At 36.6% G+C, this 22,824-nt stretch overlaps 1 protein-coding gene across 3 annotated transcripts in view; it reads right to left on the minus strand.

The window, feature by feature from the left end:
• Positions 1-12,123: 12,123 nt before the first annotated feature.
• KCND1 (potassium voltage-gated channel subfamily D member 1) overlaps positions 12,124-22,824 on the minus strand; it is a 234,581-nt gene continuing 223,880 nt past the window's right edge. For 2 of the 3 annotated variants that reach the window (XM_053695513.1, XM_053695512.1), the window contains exon 6: positions 12,124-12,331. In XM_053695513.1, the coding sequence (XP_053551488.1) occupies positions 12,124-12,331 (208 nt within the window). Of the gene's footprint in view, positions 12,335-22,824 lie in introns of all 3 variants that reach the window. The other variant, XM_053695514.1, reaches the window with a different exon arrangement.

Raw genomic sequence — 22,824 nt, forward strand, 5'->3', positions numbered from 1 at the left:
AGGAGCTTACACACAGATTTATGCAGGAACTTACACACAGATTTATGCAGGAGCTTACACACAGATTTATGCAGGAACTTACACACAGATTTATGCAGGAACTTACACACAGATTTATGCAGGATCTTACACACAGATTTATGCAGGAACTTACACACAGATTTATGCAGGAGCTTACACACAGATTTATGCAGGAACTTACACACAGATTTATGCAGGAGCTTACACACAGATTTATGCAGGAACTTACACACAGATTTATGCAGGAACTTACACACAGATTTATGCAGGAACTTACACACAGATTTATGCAGGAGCTTACACACAGATTTATGCATGAACTTACACACAGATTTATGCAGGAACTTACACACAGATTTATGCAGGAGCTTACACACAGATTTATGCAGGAACTTACACACAGATTTATGCAGGAACTTACACACAGATTTATGCAGGAACTTACACACAGATTTATGCAGGAGCTTACACACAGATTTATGCAGGAACTTACACACAGATTTATGCAGGAGCTTACACACAGATTTATGCAGGAACTTACACACAGATTTATGCAGGAGCTTACACACAGATTTATGCAGGAACTTACACACAGATTTATGCAGGAGCTTACACACAGATTTATGCAGGAGCTTACACACAGATTTATGCAGGAATTTACACACAGATTTATGCAGGAACTTACACACAGATTTATGCAGGAACTTACACACAGATTTATGCATGAGCATTTACATAGATATGTTCTTAAATCAACACAAAGTTATATACAGGATGAAACCTGTGCAGTGCATATTGATGCATAAAGCATTATATACAAGGCGGGATATATATGGTTGCACAAAGCTTTACATGTTGGTGTATGAAGGGACTGTGTATAAAAATATATAGAGAGCTATAACGAAATACCTGGAATGTTTACATAATGGCCCATATTTATCAAGCTCCGTACGGAGCTTGAAGGGCCGTGTTTCTGGCGAGTCTTCATACTCGCCAGAAACACAAGTTATGAAGCAGCGGTCTAAAGACCGCTGCTCCATAACCCTGTCCGCCTGCTCTGAGCAGGCGGACAGGAATCGCCGGAAATCAACCCGATCGAGTACGATCGGGTTGATTGACACCTCCCTGCTGGCGGACGATTGGCCGCGAGTCAGCAGGGGGCGGCGTTGCACCAGCAGCTCTTGTGAGCTGCTGGTGCAATGTTAAATGCGGAGAGCATATTGCTCTCCGCGTTTAGCGAGGTCTTGCGGACCTGATCCGCCCTATCGGATCAGGTCCGCAAGACCTTTGATAAATAGGGGCCATAGAATGGCAGAAGTACAGTGCTGTATATAAAGTCAATACAATTGTTATATTGTATATAGTTATATACAGAACAAACACACACATACATAGATACATAGAATATCTATCTATATATTTGGCTTTAAGTAAATAGATAGATAGATGCAGTTTTAAACAACTTTCCAATGTACTTATGTCATCAAATATGCTTTATATTGTTGATATTCTTTGTTGAAAGTTTAACCTAGGTAGGCTCATATACTAATTTCTAAGCTCTTGAAGGCCGCCTCTTATCTCAGTGCATTTTGGCAGTTTTTCACAGCTAGACAATGCTAGTCCATGTGTGTCATCTAGATAACATTGTGTTCAGTCCTGTGGAGTGATTTATGAGTCAGCACTGATTGTCTGAAAGGCAAGTCTATCAAAAGCACTGAGATAATGGGGCAGTCTGCAGAGGCTTAGCTACAAGGTAATCACAGAGGTAAAAAGTATATTAATATAACTGTGATGGTTTTGCAAAACTGGGGAATGGGTAATAAAGCGATTATCTATATTTTTTAAAAAATAAAAAAATTAAGTAGACTGTCCCTTTAAGGATGTAAACAATGACAATGCCCATGATCCGGTGACGCACATAACTGCCAATAGCTACTAATGAAATGGTAAAAACACTTTGGGTGGTTCACATACACTTATATATTGCCGAACTAGTGTTATCTGATCACTGTTCACCAACCAGGGACCATCCCTACACTGTTACACAAATCTGATCACCTCTCTCAAGTTGACATTTAAAAAAAAAAAAAAATTAATGTGTTTTTCACTGTGGAAATAAAGGGACAGGTTTTTATTTTATGATTGAAACAGAACATACCAATTTAAATAACTTTCCGATTTACTTCTATGACCAAATTGCTTTATTCTCTTGGTGTTCTTTACTGAAGGAGAAACAATGCGCTACTGGGTGCCAGCTGAACTCATCAAGTGAGTCAATGACAAGAAGCATATATGTGCAATCACCAATCAGCAGCTAGCTTCCAGTAGTGCAGTGTTGCTCCTGAGCCTACCTAAGTATGCTTTTAAATAAAGTATACAATGAGAACAAAACTAATTTGGTAAACAGATGTTAAATGGAAAGTTGAATCATAAAAGCTTAATTTTTACTTTTACCTTTATCTATCTATCTGTCTGTTTATCACTATCTAATCTATCTATTTCAATCTATCTTTTTCTATCTGATCTATGTATTTATCTATCTATATCTATCTATCTATCATTTATCTATATATCTCTATCTATCTATCTATCTATATATCACTATCTAATCTATATATTTCTATCTAATCTATTTATATCTAATCTATGTATTTACTATCTATCATTTATCTATCTATCATCTATCTATCTATATATCACTATCTAATCTATTTATATCTAATCTATGTATTTATCTATCTATCATCTATCTATCTATCTATCATCTATCTATCTATCTAAGAGAGATATCTAAGATTTTTGTTAGATTCAACCAAGAAATTTAGGCAGTTTCAACAAATACTACAGAGTCTCCAGGTGTATTCTATAAAATGTTGTTTAGGCAGGGGATGACCCTGTGTGTGGTAGGTCTGATTATACGTCAAATTAAACCTATAGCTGTTCAGTCACACACCCACAGACGATGCTCTGGGTCATTTGTACCCAGTGACTCTGGTCTTTCCTACACGTGGTGTGATACTGTACTCAGGGCCTTTCAGTGCTAAGTGGGGGAAGATGAAGAGAATACTAGAGCTTGCTTTCCCATTTTATAGCATCTCATCAGGAACAATATCAGAGTTGTCATAATGCATGTCACAAACAAAAGGGACACCAAACTTGTGTCACAGTCCTTGCTATGTACAAACAAGGAAGTCTATGTATCAGTTTAACATATATTTTATCAAACAGTTGGTTGACGTCAAAGGCTTTGCATTTTACTACTAAACACCTGGCAACCCTAACTGTATACATTGCTATACATATAATTACACTGATATGTATACTATGTTTAGTGGTAATTAGTTTTAAACAGTGATTGGTCTGATCTAAATAATTTATCTATTTGCATCTCAAAAGAGGAGGAATTAATGCCATGTACAACTCATAGTAAAGGACTTTATATTTTGTAGCTAGCCATTGGCAGTATTAAGTCTTAATTTAAAATTATATGGTTTAATTATTGATGGCCACTAGGTGGTGGTAGTGATTTACTCAATAATTAGTGTATTGCTGATGGCCATTAGGCGGTGGTAATGATTTACTCAATAATTAGTGTTTAGCTGATAGCCACTAGGTGGTGGTAGTGATTTACTCAATAAATAGTGTATAGCTGATGGCCACTAGGCAGTGGTATTGATTTACTCAATAATTAGTGTATAGCTGATGGCCATTAGGTGGTGGAAATGATTTACTCAATAATTACTCTAAAGATGATGGCCACTAGGTGGTGGTATTGATTTACTCAATAATTAGTATATAGCTGATGGCCACTAGGTGGTGGTAGTGATTTACTCAATATTTAGTGTATAACTGATGGCCATTAGGTGGTGGTAGTGTTTTACTCAATAATAGTGTAAAGCTGATGGCCACTAGGTGGTGGTAGTGATTTACTCAATAATTAGTGTATAGCTGATGGCCACTAGGTGGTGGTAGTATCTCTGTCTCAGGTCTTATCTGGCCAGTACCCAAAATTATACATCTCAAAGATACTTAAAACAGAAGTAGAAATATAAACTCTGCATCAATTCCAGAACTGGTATTATATAAACTCAGCTGACATAACTGGAAAATATAATATGTTATAAACATTATTTCAATATGGTATTAGAAACATCATCTGTTTGGTTTTTCGCAGCACATTCTAGAGCTACACTATCTATCTCCCTGCTAAATTACATGAAGAATTGTACAGTGGGGTTTATGTGTTACTTTGTATTAAATGATATTAAAAAATGTAAAAATCTCACAATAATTGCTCAATAATTGGGATGATTTACATAGCCAGACTCCAAGACTGGAGATTAAGCTCTTTGTTGTTGGGGTGGTGGAGGAAAGATGATTCTGCAGTTGGTGGCTTCTCTTTCTTACACATCTATGCTCCTAATCCCTGTACCACAATAAGTATACAAAAGGGAGGGACTTCATATATAGGGGCCGAATTATCAAGCTCTGAATGGAGCTTGATGCCCCTGTTTCCGCTAAAAGACCCCCCCCCCCCTGTTTCCGCTAAAGACCACTGCTCCATAACTTGTCCGCTGTCTCTGAGGCTGCGGACATCAATCCGCCCAATCCTATACAATCGGGCTGATTGACACCCCCTGCTAGCAGCCACAAATCTGCAGGGGGTGGCATTGCACAAGCAGTTCACAATAACTGCTTGTGCAATGATAAATGCAGACAGCGTATGCTGTCTGCATTTATCGATGTGTGGCGGACATGATACGCTATATCACATCATGTCTGCTTGCACTTTCTTAAATCGGCCCCATAGAAACTATCAGTGCTAGGTAGTTACAGGTATTCAAATCAATAAAATGACAAGGGTGCCCAAATTTATGCACCTGTCTATTTTCTTTGGATGCATTTTGCACATTTTCTGTTAATCCAATAAACCTCATTTCACTACTGAAATATTACTGTGTCCCTCAGTTATTTGATAGATCAAAATGAAATTGCTGATCCAAACACCCAATTATTTATAAAAGAAAATCATGGAAATTGTCAGGGGTGTCTAAACTTTTGTATACAACTGTATATATATATATATATATATATATATATATATATATATATATATATATATATATATATATATATATATATATATATACACTCATACATACAGACATATATACATGCTCGTACACACATATACACACTTAAATGTACACACATATATAAACAGTCATACACAACACACCGCATATATTCACACTCCTACAAACACACACACATACACTGCATGTATACATGCTGATATGTACACTGCATATATACATGCTCACATATACAGCATGTATACACACATATACACACAGTCATATTTACACACTCATACATACACACACATATATATGCTTATAAACTACTGCATATATACACACTTATACATACAAGCATTTATACACACACCAAATATATACATTCTTGTACACACACAAATATATACACACTCAAACACACACACACCACTTCTATACACACACATAAATACATACACACAGACACATATATACAGTCATACATATACACACTCCATATTTATACCCATACACACATACAAGCACACAAGACTCATATACACAAACTTACGCATTTATACACAATCATATATATATATATACATACACACACATATACATACACACAGACATATATACACACAAACACACACACCATATATACACATGTAAAATCATGCATGCACACACATTTACACACACATATATATACACATACATACTGTATATACAAACCCATGCACACACACTTATACAGTATATACACATTCATACTCACATGCATTTAAAAATAACTTAGAATCATTTATAAATATATAATATTTACAGACAAATATAACCATGCACATTTACACACTCACTTCTGTAGCTATATACTAGTAAATGCATATAGCTCTATACACCACCACTATGCGGTGCTATTCTGCACGTATAGTTATTTAAAGGATAGTACAGATAGATATATACAGGTCTGCTTTTAGGTATATACACAATGTGTTGCAGTTCTTTCTGACTGTGTTAAGGCTGTTCGGACATGACCACTCATCCATCTGTGCCTTAATTTCTATCTAACTCTCTTTTGTGCATTTTTACTTTGTTTTTTTTTTGTTTTTTTTCTTTAAAATATATATTTCCCCAGTCCGATTAAAACTAAGGTCTGCAAAATACAGACATAGTCACAGTGCGTGTGCATGCAATATTCTCTGCAGATATTGTACACAATTAGTGGTTTTACAAATGTGTACAAATTAGTGACCTATAGTCGCCAATAATTCAAAGAACTCTCTTCTGCAATTCCTATGTTATCCTATGGAACAGATCAACTAATTTTGAATAAATATTCCATTATTTAAAAAAACTTGATCTATAGGATAAGAAAGGAATTGGTTTTTTTTCCACAAGAGATTTAAAGTATTGTTGTGACAGTTAGGGTATTTGTGAGCATCTGTGTGTTTTTATGTGTACAGTGTACGTGTTAGTTCAACATGGTCTAGAGTTACTAAGTTAAAAACTCACCAGCATGGAGAGAAATCGAGCAAAATCTTTGAGGGCTTTTTGTTGAATAATATATTGTGATGTAGGTGTCTGTCATTCACACCCAGAACCTTGCATAGCTAGATGAACAGCTTTCAAGCTAAAATTTACCTTTCTAAATTTATTTTAGGGACCTCACAGTACTCAGCAGTCTTCTTAGATAATCTCGTCAAATAGGATTGCCACCTCCGCCATGTTTTCCTGGACAGTTATGAGTTATGCATACTGCAGGATGTGCAGAGAGGAACATGTATTGTGCCTCTGGATAGAACATAGTTCTACTGGACAACACTATTCATGTTCCTCCCTGCACCATGTGTAACTCATAGTTGTCCAGGAAAACATGACCAAGGTGGCAACCCTATCACCAAACCAGAGAGCTTTAGGTCCATAGACCCAAAGAATGGAGATTTACCTTTCTTAAAATATTTGAGGGGCCTCGCAGTACTCAGGAGACCTCTTATAATCTCACCAAATAATGGAGGTTCTTCAGATAGAGAAGTATCTCACATTCATTTGCTGGTCTATGGAACAGATTCACTAAAGCATTACAGATCTTTCATTACCATACTTTACGTGCTCTATGGAACGGGATCATTTAAAAATTAGAGTTCACTACCTACAAAAGCTACCCTGTTCTCCGAAAATCTAGACCACTATAGGATCAATCACAATCTTGTAGAAAAACACGTATCTAATAATTTATAATATAAAAGATAAATAATTCAATGGTTTTTCTAAACATTTGTGATTGACCCCTGTGTGTCCTAAGCGTTTGTGTTGATAATCGGTGTAAGACTGTATCTGTGCACATGTAGTCTATTTATATCTGTGCACAGAGTCATATTGATTGTTATTTATGGCTTATTTACGCTCCAATTGTAAACTATATGAAATGGTAGCAATATAAAAAAATCCCCATAGACTTTGGGCCTCCTCCTCATGGATTGTTTTAAAGACAATGTATACCTTAGTAACTGTGTATCTCATTAAGGGTAGTTCACTAATATGTTGAGGAGACACCCTTACTTGACAATATAATGCTCAGTAAGATATGCTGATGAATTCTCTCCATGCTCGCAAGGTTTTGAGAATCAGGTCCTTTAAAGGGATACTAAACCCAAATCTTTTCTTTCATGATTTAGACAGCACATGTAATTTTATACAACTTTCTAATTTACTCCTATTATCATTTTTTCTTCTTTCACTTACTATCTTTATTTAAAAAGTAGGAATTTAAAGCTTACGGGCAGGCCCATTTTAGGTTCAGCATCCTGGATAGCACTTGCTTATTGGTGACTACATTCAGCCAACCAATAAGCAAGCATAACCCAGGTCCTGAACCAAAAATAGGCTGGCTCCTAAGCTTTAAATTCCTGTTTTTTTAAATAAAGATAGCAAGAGAATTTAGAAAAATTGACAATATGAGTAGATTGGAAAGTTGCTTAAAACTGCTGCTCTATCTGAATCATTAAATGGACACTGAACCCAATTTTTTTTCTTTTGTGATTCAGATAGAGCATGCAATTTTAAGCAACTTTCTAATTTACTCCTATTATCAATTTTTCTTCGTTCTCTTGCTATCTTTATTTGAAATAAAAGCCATCTAAGCTTTTTTGGGCTAAGAACCCACTTTTTGATTGGTGGATGGATTTTTTCCACCAATCAGCAAGGACAACCCAGGTTGTTCACCAAAATGGGCCGGCATCTAAACTTAGATTCTTGCATTTCAAATAAAGATACCAAGAGAATAAAGAAAATTTGATAATAGGAGTAAATTAGAAAGTTGCTTAAAAAGTCATGCTATATCTGGATCACAAAAGAAAAATTTTGGGTTCAGTGTCCCTTTAAAGAAAAAAATGGGGTTTAGTGTCCCTTTTGTTGTTGCTACCAGTTCCCAGTTTAACTACTGGAATGCATACAAGCCCTTGGTGTGTTTATTGTGTACATGAGCACACTTGCAGTGTTATCTGTAAACTCAAAATGCATGCGTGTGTGCACAATTGTGTATAAGCTTAAAGTGCTTGCATATATTTAAGTGCACTGATTGTGTGTATGCCCTGTGTGCATGCATTTACCTAGTGTGTGCCCGATGTCATTTGCACATAGCCAGGCATTGTTTGTGTTTATACACTGCAGAAACTGTAGGTGCATATGTGTGGGCATGCAGTCAGTAGTTGTGTTCTGGTATACAAATTGTTGGTGCATATACAATGTGTTGGTTGGATTGGCATGTTGTTGTATGTGTGTATAAGTGTGTTCACTGATGTGTATAAATATGTACTAGAGACAGATGAAAATCTCAGCACCTCCATGCCAAGACTAATTAACGTATATTTGAGCTATGATATTTGATACCTGCTATAGCTTCAAATTTCCTAAATATTTGAATGTTTTTATAGAAAACTATATTAAACTTTAAAGGGATACTAAACCTAATTTCTCTTGCAAGGTGTATCCAGTCCACGGATTCATCCTTACTTGTGGGATATTCTCATTCCCTACAGGAAGTGGCAAAGAGAGCACACAGCAGAGCTGTCCATATAGCTCCCCCTCTGGCTCCGCCCCCCAGTCATTCTCTTTGCCGCTCTAACAAGTAGCATAATTTTTTTCTGTCCTGATTCAGATAGATCATGCAATTGTAAGCAACTTTCTAATTTACTCCTATTGTCAATTTTTCTTTGTTCTCTTAGTATCTTTATTTGAAAAGCAAGAATGTAAGGTTAAGAGCCAGCCCATTTTTGGTTCAGCACGTGGGTAGTGCTTGCTGATTGGTGGTTAAATGTACCCACCAATCAGCAAGCGCCATCCAGGGTGCCCAACCAAAAACGATCTGGCTCCTATGCTTAGATTCCTGCTTTTTCAAATAAAAATAGCAAGAGAACGAAGAAAAATTGATAATAGGAGTAAATTAGAAAATTGCTTAATACTGCATGCTCTATCTAAATAATGAAAGAAAAAAATTGGGTTTAGTGTTCCTTTAATTATTTAGCTAGGGCATACAATTGTAAAAAAAAATCAAAAAAGTTTATTTGTATTATCAAATGTATCTCTTTCCCATGTATCCTCTTGTTGAAATGTAGGTCCACTTCATGAGAGCATACTGAAATAGGCTATGGAGGACACACCTGTTTTGCGCACTAGGGGCGAGATTACATATAGGGGCTGTCTGCATTTATCATTGCACAAGCAGTTCTTGTGAACTGCTTGTGCATGGCTGCCCCTGCAGATTCGCGGCCGCTAGCAGAGGGTGTCAATCAGCCCGATTGTATAGGATCGGGCGAATTGAAGGTCGCAGCCTCAGAGGCAGCGGACAAGTTATGGAGCAGCGTTCTTTCGACTGCTGCTTCATAACTGCTGTTTCCGCGGGGGCATCAAGCTCCATTTGGAGCTTGATAATTCGGCCCCATAGAGCGCAACTTTGCGCTTCCACAAATCTGTAAGCTAATTTTTTTAAATTTTTTTTTACGTAGGTGGTACTGAGCACAAGATTACGGATTGTAAGTTATTTTGCAACTTTACGATCGCATTGGTCCACGCAAAGCACAATCGCAAATATGCACCCATACAGGCCCATTTATCAAGCTCCGTACAGAGCTTGAAGGGCCGTGTTGCTGGTGAGTCTTCAGACTCGCCAGAAACACAAGTTATGAAGCAGCGGTCTAAAGACCGCTGCTCCATAACCCTGTCCGCCTGCTCTGAGCAGGCGGACAGGAATCGCCGGAAATCAACCCAATCGAATACGATTGGGTTGATTGACACCCCCCTGCAGGGGGCGACGTTGCACCAGCAGCTCTTGTGAGCTGCTGGTGCAATGTTAAATGCAGAGAGCGTATAGGTCCGCAAGCCCTTTGATAAATGGGCCTGAGTGAGTTCAATGGAGCCTCGTTTTCATGCCGAGAGCCACACAACCACAGCTAGTCTAACCCTGATTGCAATAATACATATGTATACCTATATATTTATGTATTTATATGTGTATATATGTATATTCAGACATATATACACATATAAATATATACAGTAGGTATACATTCATATACATATATTTTAAGATATAGAAAGATTAATAAATGTGTCCCAATAGATCCCAATGTAAAAGCACTTTCAGACCATTTTTTTTCTAACACCTGACATGTCATTACTTTGAACTCCTAAACACTTTTAATGCAATAAAATGTATTTATAATTTTTATCAGAGTTAATATGAGTGTTATTGTTTTGTCCAATGTATTTTTGACATGTTTTGTGCAACTTTTTAGGTTCACGCTTTGGTTAACACCAGCTTTTCAGAAGTGGTGTTAACCAATGCGCAAACCACAATTGCGTCAGCGGGATCGCATTTACTCACAACTTGTAATATGAGTAAAAGTACGGGTGCTCCCGTAAAGTCCCAATTTTGCCCAAACGCGAGCACACAGAAGCATGCACTCAACTGGTAATCTAGCCCTATATGTATAACAGTTTTACAAACACCACTTACATCTTGTTTCACAAGACACGTGCACACTCTTGAGCCTACCTCAGTATGCTCTCATAGATCTCAAGTATCTACATTTCCACAAAGAAGACCCTTTTTATTAATCAGAATTAAAAAAAGCATTGAAGATTTTTCTCAATGGTACCAATCTCAGTACTCCAAACTGTTGGCTTTGAGGTTTTGAGAGTAGCAATCATCTATCTCCAGTTGTTATGTGTGGATGTTGGTTGTATTGTTCCATTGTGTGGCTGCTTTGTTATTCAGTAGTTCAGCTGTGCGATTGTGCTATGTCATTGTGAGGTAAAATTGTGATTCACTATGTGTTCATCAAATTGTTGTATAACAATGTGGTAACGCTAAGAGGCCGAATTATCAAGTGTCTGTCAGACCTGATCCGACAGTGCAGATCAGGTCCGACAGACATCGCTGAATGCGGAGAGCAATACGCTCTCCGTATTCAGCATTGCACCGGGAGGTGTCAATCAACCCGATTGTACTCGATCAGGTTGAATTGTGGCGATTCCTGTCCGCTTCATCAGAGCAGGCGGACAGGGTTATGGAGCAGCGGTCTTTAGACCGTTGCTCCATAACTTGTGTTTCTGGCGAAACGCGTAAGATAGGAGCTTACCCGAAGTCTAGTATGGATGTCTGCTCCTAAATAAACCTTTTGCATCTACTCAAAGACTCAGCGCTTCTTTTTCCTCATTTTCGAGTGTGAAGACTCTCCAGAAACAAAGGCCCTCAAACTTGACAAATGGGCATCAAATTCTTGTGTTACTTAGTGATGTTAGTGAGCAGTCTATTTCTTTGCATTACCATATGGCCATATTCAATTGTGTCTGTGCATGTTGCATCACCATTGTGTAACTATACAGTGTAGTAGCACAATGTGGCTGTATATATCATTGTGTTTTATCACAGTGTGTCTGTTCTGTGCATACAAGAGATCTGTGGCTCATGCCACTGTTATGTATGTTATGTTACAAAGTTGTTGAGTCATTCTATAACTGTGTAGTTCTGAGCCCAACCCTACAAGCTGGAAATCCTGACGGTCTCCTGGTAGTATCTGGCGGTGATGCAAGAGTTACGTAACACGCCAGCACCAGGAGAGGAGGGCCGGCTCTCATCAGGAGTGTTGGCTGGCGGCGTTGGGATGCTAATGATGGCAGCAGTGAGGTCAGAGGTCTCACAATTTAGCTTCAGATTCCCATGTGATTTGGCATTCAGGCTGGAGCGACTGAAAAAGAAAATAATATTATAGTTACTTTGAATATAACACCTTACACAGACAGAGGGAAACGACAGCAAAAAAATAAATAATCACAAAATATCTAACACACAATGGCACTATTCAGAAACTAGGACAAATCTCCATTCCCTATGATTACATCAAGCAGTTTGCTGCTCTGCATTAGGTAATATTAACTAATAAATATTAAATGTTAAAAAAACCACTATTGATTGTCAAAATATCATTGTGTTTAGCTTTTGCCAAATATGAAATGAATGGGCCATTTTGGTGTTTTAATATTTCATGTGTACTGGACAATACAATTCATGTAATGTGAGACCGCTCAGACTTTTAATATTAAAACCTATTTTTCCACTTAGACTCTAGCTATTAAGCTCTCAGTTTTAGTAGTTAAGTATAATACTGGCTTCCGCTTCTTCTGGGAGAGGTTGGCTTGTTTTACAAATGAAAATGCATTTTATACTGAAAAGGAAATTAAAATATTATTATCTAATAAAGGGCTAGATTACGAGTGGAGCGCTATTTAACATTAAAGTGATGGTAAACTCTCCCCTTTTAAATCTGGAATGTAAGCGCTATTTTAGATGGCGTTTTATTCATCATGTCTAATGAAGATGCGCTATAACTTAGTTATTAATATAGATATGAAATTCAAATACCCCACGTTACACCACCTATAACTAAGTTATAGCGCATCTTCATTGCACATGATGAATACAACTCCATCTAAGATAGCGCTTACATTCCAGATCTGATTTTAAAAAGGGGAGAGTTTACCATCACTTTAACATTGTGCCAGGTTGCACTCTTATTATGAGATGAAAGTAAAAGCTTAACACGCAAGCGAAAACCTGACGTGCACAAAAAGTTAAACTTTGGATATCACAACCGCGTTAACGTAATTCTCTCTGAAGGGCCAATTTATCAAGCTGCTCCATAACTTGTCTGCCTGCTCTGAGGCCATGGACAGAAATCAACCCGATCGAATACAATCGGGTTGATTGACACCCCCTGCTAGCGGCCGATTGGCCACGAATCTGCAGGGGACGGCATTGCACCAGCAGTTCACAAGAACTGCTGGTGCAATGATAAATGCTGACAGTGTATGCTGTCAGCATTTATCGATGTGCAGCGGACATGATACGCTACATTGTATCATGTTCTCTTGCACTTAAATAAATAGGCTCCATAGACTTCAATGGAGCACGCAAACTGCGAAAAAAAAACTTAACACCCATACTCACACGCTAACCCGACCGTGTTTAATCAAGTGCGCTAAACCCAACATGAATTATGAATATTTCACATTCCAATGTTATTCACATAGAACGATATGTTCTTGTCAAGGTTTCACCATGACTTTCGGCTAGATTACAAGTTGTGCGTTACAGTTTTAACGCTGAAAAAATGGCCATATACCGCAAGCATTTTAGCCTTTAATGCAACGTCAATGCTGTACTCAAAAAAAATGCGTGGGATTTCCATAGCGCCGGTATTACAGGTTGTGCGGTAAAGCTAAAATGCTTGCATTACAGCCTATACCGACACGATCCGTTCAACCATCTGAGAGCATTAGTTATGAGTTTTGCGCAACAAAAATGTTTCACAAAAGTCATAACTAAAATGTTACAAAGTACACTTACACCCATAAACTACCTATTAACCCCTATTCCGCCACCCTCTCGCATCGCAAACACTTTTTAAAACTTATTAACTTCTAATCTGCTGCTCCCGACATTACCGCCACTAATAAAAGTTATTAACCCCTATTCCGCCTCTCCCAGACATCGCTTCCATTATAATAAAGTTATTAACCCCTATTCCCCCGCACTCCAACATCGCCGCCACTATAATAAAGCTAATAACCCCTATTCCACCGCTCTCCGACATCGCTGCAACTAAATAAGGTTATTAATCCCTAAACCTCTGGCCTCCCACATCACCGCTACTAAATAAACCTATTAACCCCTAAACCGCGAGCCCCCCAAATCACAAAAAACTAAACAACCTAACAACCCCCTAACTTTAAATTAAAATTACAATATCCCTATCTTACAATAAATAAAAACTTACCTGTGAAATAAAAAAAACAACTAAGTTTAAACTAACAATTAACCTAACTTAACTATTATACTAAAATTAAAATAACTACCAATTAAATAAACTAAATTACACATTTAAAAAACCTAACACTACTAAAAAAATTAAGTCTAAAATTACAAAAAATAAAAATAATAAATTACATAAAATAACAAACACTAAATTACGAAAAAATAAACAAAATTATCCAAAATAAAAACAATTACACCTAATCTAATAGCCCTATAAAAATAAAAAAAGCCCCATCAAAATAAAAAAACATTTGCCTACAATAAACTACCAATAGTCCTTAAAAAGGCCTTTTGTAGGGCATTGCCCAATGCCCAACCAACCTCCCAAAATAAAAAACCTAACTCTAACAAAAATCTAAGCTACTTTGTCCTCCTTTGATTTTAGTATTGGATTTATGGACCTATCCATGGTCCTGGTAGATATAAGAAGGAGAGTACTAAAAACAGGCCTAAAAGTGGCCTGAGCTATTTAAAAAACCCTCTGATAAGTACATTGAATCCATTGGGGTCCAAGAGTGGCCTCAGCTAGTTATGAGGAAAAAGAGGGTGTTTTAGGTTTACTCTCTAATTATTATACATCTGATCTTTGTTTCTTTGTGGGAATTGTATGAAACAAATGCAGCATGAGATTTAACCTTATATATGTTCTTGTATAATTTTTTGCCTATGGTATTTGCTCTATTATTTAGCATGTACCTTCTGTTTAAATATGCAAACTGTATTTTACTTCTGTAACTGTTATACCCTCAATAAAAACTATTAAAAAAAACAAAAAAAAAACCTAAGCTACCCATTGCCCTGAAAAGGGCATTTGTATGGGCCCGTAGGATGAGAGCTACTGATATTCTATTGGCTATTCAAATCAGCCAATAGAATTTCAGTAGCTCTCATCCTATTGGCTGATTTGAACAGCCAATAGGATTTCAGTAGCTCTCATCCTATTGGCTGATTTTAATTTAAAAAATCAAATCAGCCAATAGGAATGCAAGGGACGTCATTTTGAAAAGGCATTGAAGATCAAGATTCAATATACAGCGGTGACCGTATGAAGAGGGCGCTTTGCGCCAGATGTCTTGAAGGATGGACCCGCTCCGTGCCGCCAGGATGAATATAGAAGACGCCGCTGGGATGAATATAGAAGATGCCGCTTGGATGAAGATAGAAGACACCAACTGGATGGATAAAGACCTCGCCGTCTGGATGTCCGGACTTCAGAAACTGTAAGTGGATCGTCGGGGGTTAGTGTTAGTTTTTTTAATTTTTTTTTTGATTAGGGTTTGGGCTCTTTAAAAAGAGCTGAATGCCCTTTTAAGGGCAATGTAAAAGAGCTGAATGCCCTTTTAAGGGTAATGCCCATACAATTGCCCTTTTCAGGGCAATGGGTAGCTTAGGTTTTTGTTAGAGTTAGGTTTTTTATTTTGGGGGTTGGTTGGGTGGTGGGTTTTATTGTTGGGGGCCTTTGTATTTTTTTACAGGTAAAAGAGCTTATTTCATTAGAGCAATGCCATACAAAAGGCCCTTTTAAGGGCTATTGGTAGTTTATTGTAGGCTAGGTTTTTTTATTTTGGGTGGGTCTTTTTTTATTTTTATAGGGGTATTAGATTAGGTGTAATTGGGTTTTTTTTTGTGGATAATTTCATTTATTTTTTTCATAATTTAGTGTTTGATATTTTTTGTAATTTAGTATTTTTTATTTTTTGTAATTTTAGACTTAATTTTTTTAGTAGTGTTAGTTTTTTTTAATGTGTAATTTTAGTTTATTTAATTGGTAGTTATTTTAATTTTAGTATAATAATTATTTTAGGTTAATTGTTAGTTTAAACTTAGTTTTTTTTTTTATTTCACAGGTAAGTTTTTATTTATTTTAAGATAGGGATATTTTAATTTTAATTTAAAGTCCAGGGGGTTGTTAGGTTTAGGGGTTAATCATTTAATTTAGTTTTTTTGTGATGTGGGGGGCTGGCGGTTTAGGGGTTAATAGGTTTATTTAGTGGCGGTGATGTGGGAGGCCAGAGGTTTAATAACTTTATTTCTTTTTAATGACACGATGAGTCCACAGATCATCTTAATTACTAATGGGATATTCACCTCCTGGTCAGCAGGAGGCAGCAAAGAGCACCCCAGCAAAGCTGTTAAATAGCTCCTCCCTTCCCTCCCACTCCAGTCATTCTCTTTGCCTACGTTAGTGCTAGGAAGTGGTAAAGTTTAGGTGTTAGAAAAGATTCTTCAATCAAGAGTTTATTATTTTTAAAGTAGTGAAAGATTGTGCTGCTTTGTCCTAGGGTGTAGCAGTAGTCCATATCAGTCTCTTCAGTAGAGCAGTGGTGGCTTTAGAGCAATGGGAACTTGTGGGACATAATTCTCACTGTGCCTCCCATATATTGTATGCTGCCCTGTTTGTGAAAGTCTGAGGGAAAGATACTCAGTACTTTTTGTTTTCCACAGGCCAGTGTGAGGGAGAGGACCTTGCAAGCCGGGTGAGCTGCCCTTCTGCCGGGCAAATTTCTAAGGTAAGTGATGAATTTTATTTCTGGGGTATGTACACAGAAAAATTGGCACTTTATTACATATATGGACACAAGATTACATAATCCACATAATATATCTCCACCTCTATTGTTTATTACTTTTTTTATGCCCCAGTATTTGAATCCTATTGGTTTTTTTATTATGTACCTCTGTAAAATGTTTGGAAAGTAGGTGTGTACAATTACCCTATTTTATATTTAAGAGATGTTCTCGTATTCTGTCGTGTAACGGATGACTTGTCTGACCCAAATATTGCAGATTACATTGGCATTGTATTAAATAGATTATATTCTTATCCGAACATCTAATTGTCTCTCTTATGGGATATTCAAAGTTATTGTTTGTTGATCTAACTTTTTTGTCTTTTTTCCCAAACTTACAAGCTTTACAGCTGTTACATGGAAAGAAACCTTGTATTTGATTTCCTAATAGGTCTTGGTCTCTTGATTTTGTGGTTTTATTAAATTGGCTTGGTGCTAATATACTTTTTAAATTTTTGGTCTTTCTAAATATTACGGTTGGATGTTCATCTATCACATCACTTAAAAGTGGATCTTTTCTAATTATGTGCCAATGTTTATTAAGGATCTTTTTTATAATTTTATAGTCATCGTTATATTCTGTTATAAATTACACTTTATTGTATACCTGTGTTTCTTCTTCTTTTTTCGTATTATCCGAATATTTTAATAATTCTTTTCTATCTTTTCTATCTTTTTTACTTGCTTGGATTTTTGCTTCTTAGATTAGTTGTACCCATTTTCCTGAAATTTATTTTCTAATTCATTTGCTTGTTTTTGAAAAGTTTTTTCTTCTGAACAATTTTTTTTGATTCTGTAAAATTGTCCTTTGGGTATATTGTTGATCCATTTCTCTAGATGACAACTCTCTGGATGTATGTAGTTGTTAGTATCTGTTGGTTTGAAATAGGTTTCTGTAATGATCTTATTATTAATGATATTTATTTTTACATCTAGGAAGTGTATATTTTCCTTACTATATTCGTATGTAAAATTAATGCCCCAGGTGTTGGAATTGAGGTCCTCAAGGAATAATTCTAGAAGTTCATGATCTCCCTTCCAGATTAGGAAGATGTCATCTATGAACCTTCTGTAGAGCACGAGGTTTGCACCCCATGGGGATTGTAAAATATGTTCTTCTTCGAACCTCCCCATGAACAGGTTGGCATAGCTGGGTGCAAACCTCATGCCCATTGCTGTACCTTTTTGTTGTAAATAGAATCCTATATTAAAGTTGAAATAATTATTTTCCAAAATAAATTGTATACATTCTGTAATAAATTTAATCTGTGGTGTTTTCATCTCATAGTCAGAGTTCAGATAATGTTTTGATGCTTCAATTCCTAATTTATGTTGTATATTGGTATATAATGAGTTTACGTCACATGTGACTAGTGTATATTCCTTCTGCCATGTTGTATTTGTTATTGTATTAAGAAAATCTGTTGTGTCTTTAAGGTATGATGGTAAAGATTGTACATATTTTTGTAAAAATTTATCGACATATTGTGACATATTTGAAGTCAGGGAATCAATCCCTGAAATAATAGGGCATCCTGGTGGATCATCAAGTGTTTTATGTATCTTGGGGAGGTAAAATACTGGTGTTTTTGGATATGGGGTATTTATAAATTGGTATTCTTGATTGTTTATAATCCCCTCTGTTTTAGCTTTATTTATAATTTTGTCAAATTCTTTGATTTGTTTTTGAATAGGATTAAATGGTAATCTTTTATATGTTTCTGGATCTTCTAGTATTCTATTGGCTTCTATCAAATAGTCCTCAGTATTTAATATTACCACCCCTCCCCCCTTATCTGCTTGTTTTATCGTTAATCTTGGATCATTTTTAAGTTCACTTAACGTGGATCTTTCTTTTTTGGTTAAATTTTAAAGTTTTCTTTTATTGATTTCACATTTTTGTATATCTTCTTTTATTAAATTTTCAAATATTTCAATGTGTTTACCTTTGTCTTGTGTTGGATAATATTGTGATTTAGGTTTAAGTGTTGTGTGGCTATATTTTCCTGCATCCGTCTGTATTTGTTTTTCTAAGAGATTTTTTTTAAAAATGTCTTTTTAGAGTTAATTTACGTATAAATTGATTTGCATTAATCAGGGTATTAACATTATTCAGTCTTGTTGTTGGAGCAAAGGATAATCATTTTGCTAAAATGTCCTCCTGTTCTTTGTACAATGGTATGTTACTTACATTATATATACCCTTTGTTTTTGTGGTAGTATCTTTATTTTTCATCTTGGTCTCTTGTGATTTGTTGGAGATTTTGCCCCCTCTTCCTCTACAACCTCTAATCTTCTTTTCTTTTGATTTTTTAACCTCTCTTGGTTTTCTTGTTGTAATAGTTTTGATGTGGTTGGGTGTTCCTGACTTATCCCTAAAAAATGATGATTAACCTCATTTGTGTTACTATTATCCTTTTCTAATGTATTATATCTCTTGCTTAGCTGAATATTCCAATCTGAGTTATATGTGTCCCTCTTTTCTCTATGTTGTCTATTATAATTGGGTTTATGTTCTTCATAATAACTGTATCTTTGGTCTTCCCTTTTGAAATGTTGATTTCGACCCGAAAAGAGAAAGGAGGTACAAGCGATCAGAGGTCCGGTAAGGGGGAATGAAACTTGACTTTTTTAAGGGAATTACAGTGGATACGATACCCTATCTGGAAATTTGGATCTATCCTTTTTTAAACTGGGACATATAGTTGTGGCCACAACTTAACTATACACTGATCAGTCCGCTATTTTCATTCAAATTGTTGTTACAGTGGAATCGAAAAAACATCATTGTAACATTGAATGTTTTGTGCTTACAGTTTTTATACCGCAATTTTATACCGCAATATTGCAACATAATATGAATAACAACAAAACATGAATTGCAACATTTTAATATTGTATTTATACGGAATTCAGAAGTAAAAGTTTCAATTTTATTTTATTCTATTTCTGTGCTATCACTTACTTTTTCACTGTATTTTTTTCACGTTAACATTTAAGATCACGATAATATTGTGATATAAAACACTTTGGCATTTACAATATATGCCTTCACAGGTACATCTGGGTAAATAATATACTCAATCTTTGTAACATATTTCACCATATTAAGTGATAAATATTAATCTTTATAATTAGGTATTTTTGATATAACGGAACAACACTAAGAGCACATTGGACAAATTTATTGTTCATTTTACTTCACTGGTTGATACACACATGTTTATAGAACGATAGATAGGAATATATACCTTTAATATATATAAATCACATCAGTGATAGTGCTAACTATAAGAGGTACCAAATAAGATTTAGACACGTCCATACTCACAGCTGGTACCATGCTCCCCACCCCCACCTTTAAGTATGAGTCCCCTTACCTTATTTTTCAGTTAGATAAGGTAGTTTTACGTACTAAATTAGGATTTCTTCCTAAGGTTGTTTCTGATTGGAACATTATTCAGGAGATTGTTGTTTCTTCCTTGTGTCCTAATCCTTCTTCTCTGAAGTAACGGCTTCTGCACAATTTGGACGTGGTCCGTGCTTTAAACTTTTTCCTGCAGGCGACTAAGGATTTTCATCAGTCTTGTGCTTTGTTTGTGGTTTTCTCAGGAAATTGTAGGGGACAGAAAGCTACGGATACTTCTCTTTATCATAAGTTTTTGCATATGTGACTGCTGGACAGCAGCCTCCAGAGAGAGTAAGGACTTTTTCCACGAGGGCCGTTGTTTCCTCATGGGCATTCAAGAAGGAAGCTTCTGTGGAACAGATTTGCAAGGCTGCAACTCGGGCCTCTCTTTACACTTTTTCAAAATTCTGTAAGTTTGTCACTTTTGCCTAGGCTGAGGCCGCTTTTGGGAGAAAGGTTCTTCAAGCAGTGGTGCCTTCCGTTTAGGTTCCCTGTCTTGTCCCTCCCGTATCATCTATGTACTCTAGCTTGGGTATTGATTCCCATTAGTAATTAAGATGATCCATGGACTCATCGTGTCATTAAAAAGAAAAGAAAATTTATGCTTACCTGATAAATTTATTTCTTTTTTGACATGATGAGTCCACGGGCCGCCATGTTTTTGTAAGAGACAGGCTGTTAGTTATTATAAACTTCAGACACCTTTGCACCTTGGTTTTTCCTTTCTATCCTTAACTTTGGTCGAATGACTGGAGTGGGAGGGAAGGGAGGAGCTATTTAACAACTTTGCTGTCGTGCTCTTTGCTGCCTCCTGCTGACCAGGAGGTGAATATTCCATTAGTAATTAAAATGATACGTGGACTCATCGTGTCAAAAAAGAAATACATTTATCAGGTAAGCATACATTTTCTTTTAGTGGTGGTGATGTCGCGGAGCAGCGGAATATGGGTTAATAGCATTATTATAGTGTCGGCGATGTTGGGGTGCGAGGGAATAGGGGTTAATAACTTTATTATAGTGGCAGTGATGTCGGGGAGCAGCGGAATAGGGGTTAATAAGTTTTTTTAGTGGCGACAATGTTGGGAGCAGCAGATTAGGGGTTAATAACTTTATTTAAAATGTCAGGGGCAGCAGATTAGGGGAGTTTAGACTTGGCTTTATGTCAGGGTTTTTTTCCCCATAGACATCAATGGGGTTGCGTTACAGAGCTTTTCATTCCGCGCTTCAAGTGTTAGGTTTTTTCTAACACTCTCTCCCTATTGATGTCTATGGGGAAAGCGTGCACAAGCACATGTTCTCAGCCCTTGGCTTTTGTGCAGTATGGAGCTTATGGCCACTATATCGCACGCACAAGGCGGCTTTTCAGAAACTTGTAATGGCAGCACTATAGAGGGTGAAATAACGCAACTTTTGTTGTGTTGGTTTTGCACCCTCTATAGCGCAAAACTCGTAATCTAGGCGTTTGTTTGTTGTTTGCAGCTTTCTGTCATGGCTGCCATTTCAGTATAAACCTGTGTTTTTTTTCTTGCCTGAAGCAGAGTGTGTAACGCTGCTCAGTACACCCAGGCTTCCTCTTATGGCCCAACTGGAGAACATCATCAGAGAGAGACAGGTTGCAGTCCCAGATGATGATGTCATTACTTACTATTTAACTTCCTTAGTCTAGTCTGCCTTTGTCTCAGACTTCTCTGTGAGTTCCTGTGTTCCTGATTCCATTTATGATCTGGCTTGCTTGATGTCCCTTCTGGTTCCTGATCTCTGTCTTGTTCCTGGCATCACTGATTTGGTGTTCCTGACCCCAGCTCACCTGACTACCCACTTTGGTTCCTGACCCGGCTCGTCTGACTACCCGCTCTGGCTTTGACTCCAGGCTTGTCTTTTGGCTTTTGGACTTATTATTTTTTAATTTTTTAATAAAGGTGTGATTAATTTAGCATTCCACATTTCTGTCTGATTCCTGGTACCCTGACAGTTCTATTTATTCTTAAATAAATATTTATATATATATATATATGATGATTCATAACTGTTGTTTCCGGCGGGCCTGAAGGCTCGCATGGAAACAGGAATTCGGAGCTTGATAATTCGGCCCCTTTTAATCAATATTTCTATCTTACTATACATTTCAATATCCTATCTAGCTTACTCTTTTTTATTTACAATAACAACCCTCACTCATATTTACAAGTAATATAACTTTCTATACATTTTCATATCCTGACTAACAACTCTTAATCACATTTCACCAAGGGAAACCAGAAAACATGACAGAAACAGAGAGAAAAAGAGAGAAAGAGAGAGAGACAGAGAGAGAGAGAGAGAGAGAGAGAAAGAGAGATAGATAAATAGAGACAGAGAGTGAGAGAGAGAGAGACAGTTAGAGAGACA

Source organism: Bombina bombina, chromosome 12, assembly GCF_027579735.1.
Source record: "Bombina bombina isolate aBomBom1 chromosome 12, aBomBom1.pri, whole genome shotgun sequence".
Classification (NCBI taxonomy): Eukaryota; Metazoa; Chordata; class Amphibia; order Anura; family Bombinatoridae; genus Bombina; species Bombina bombina.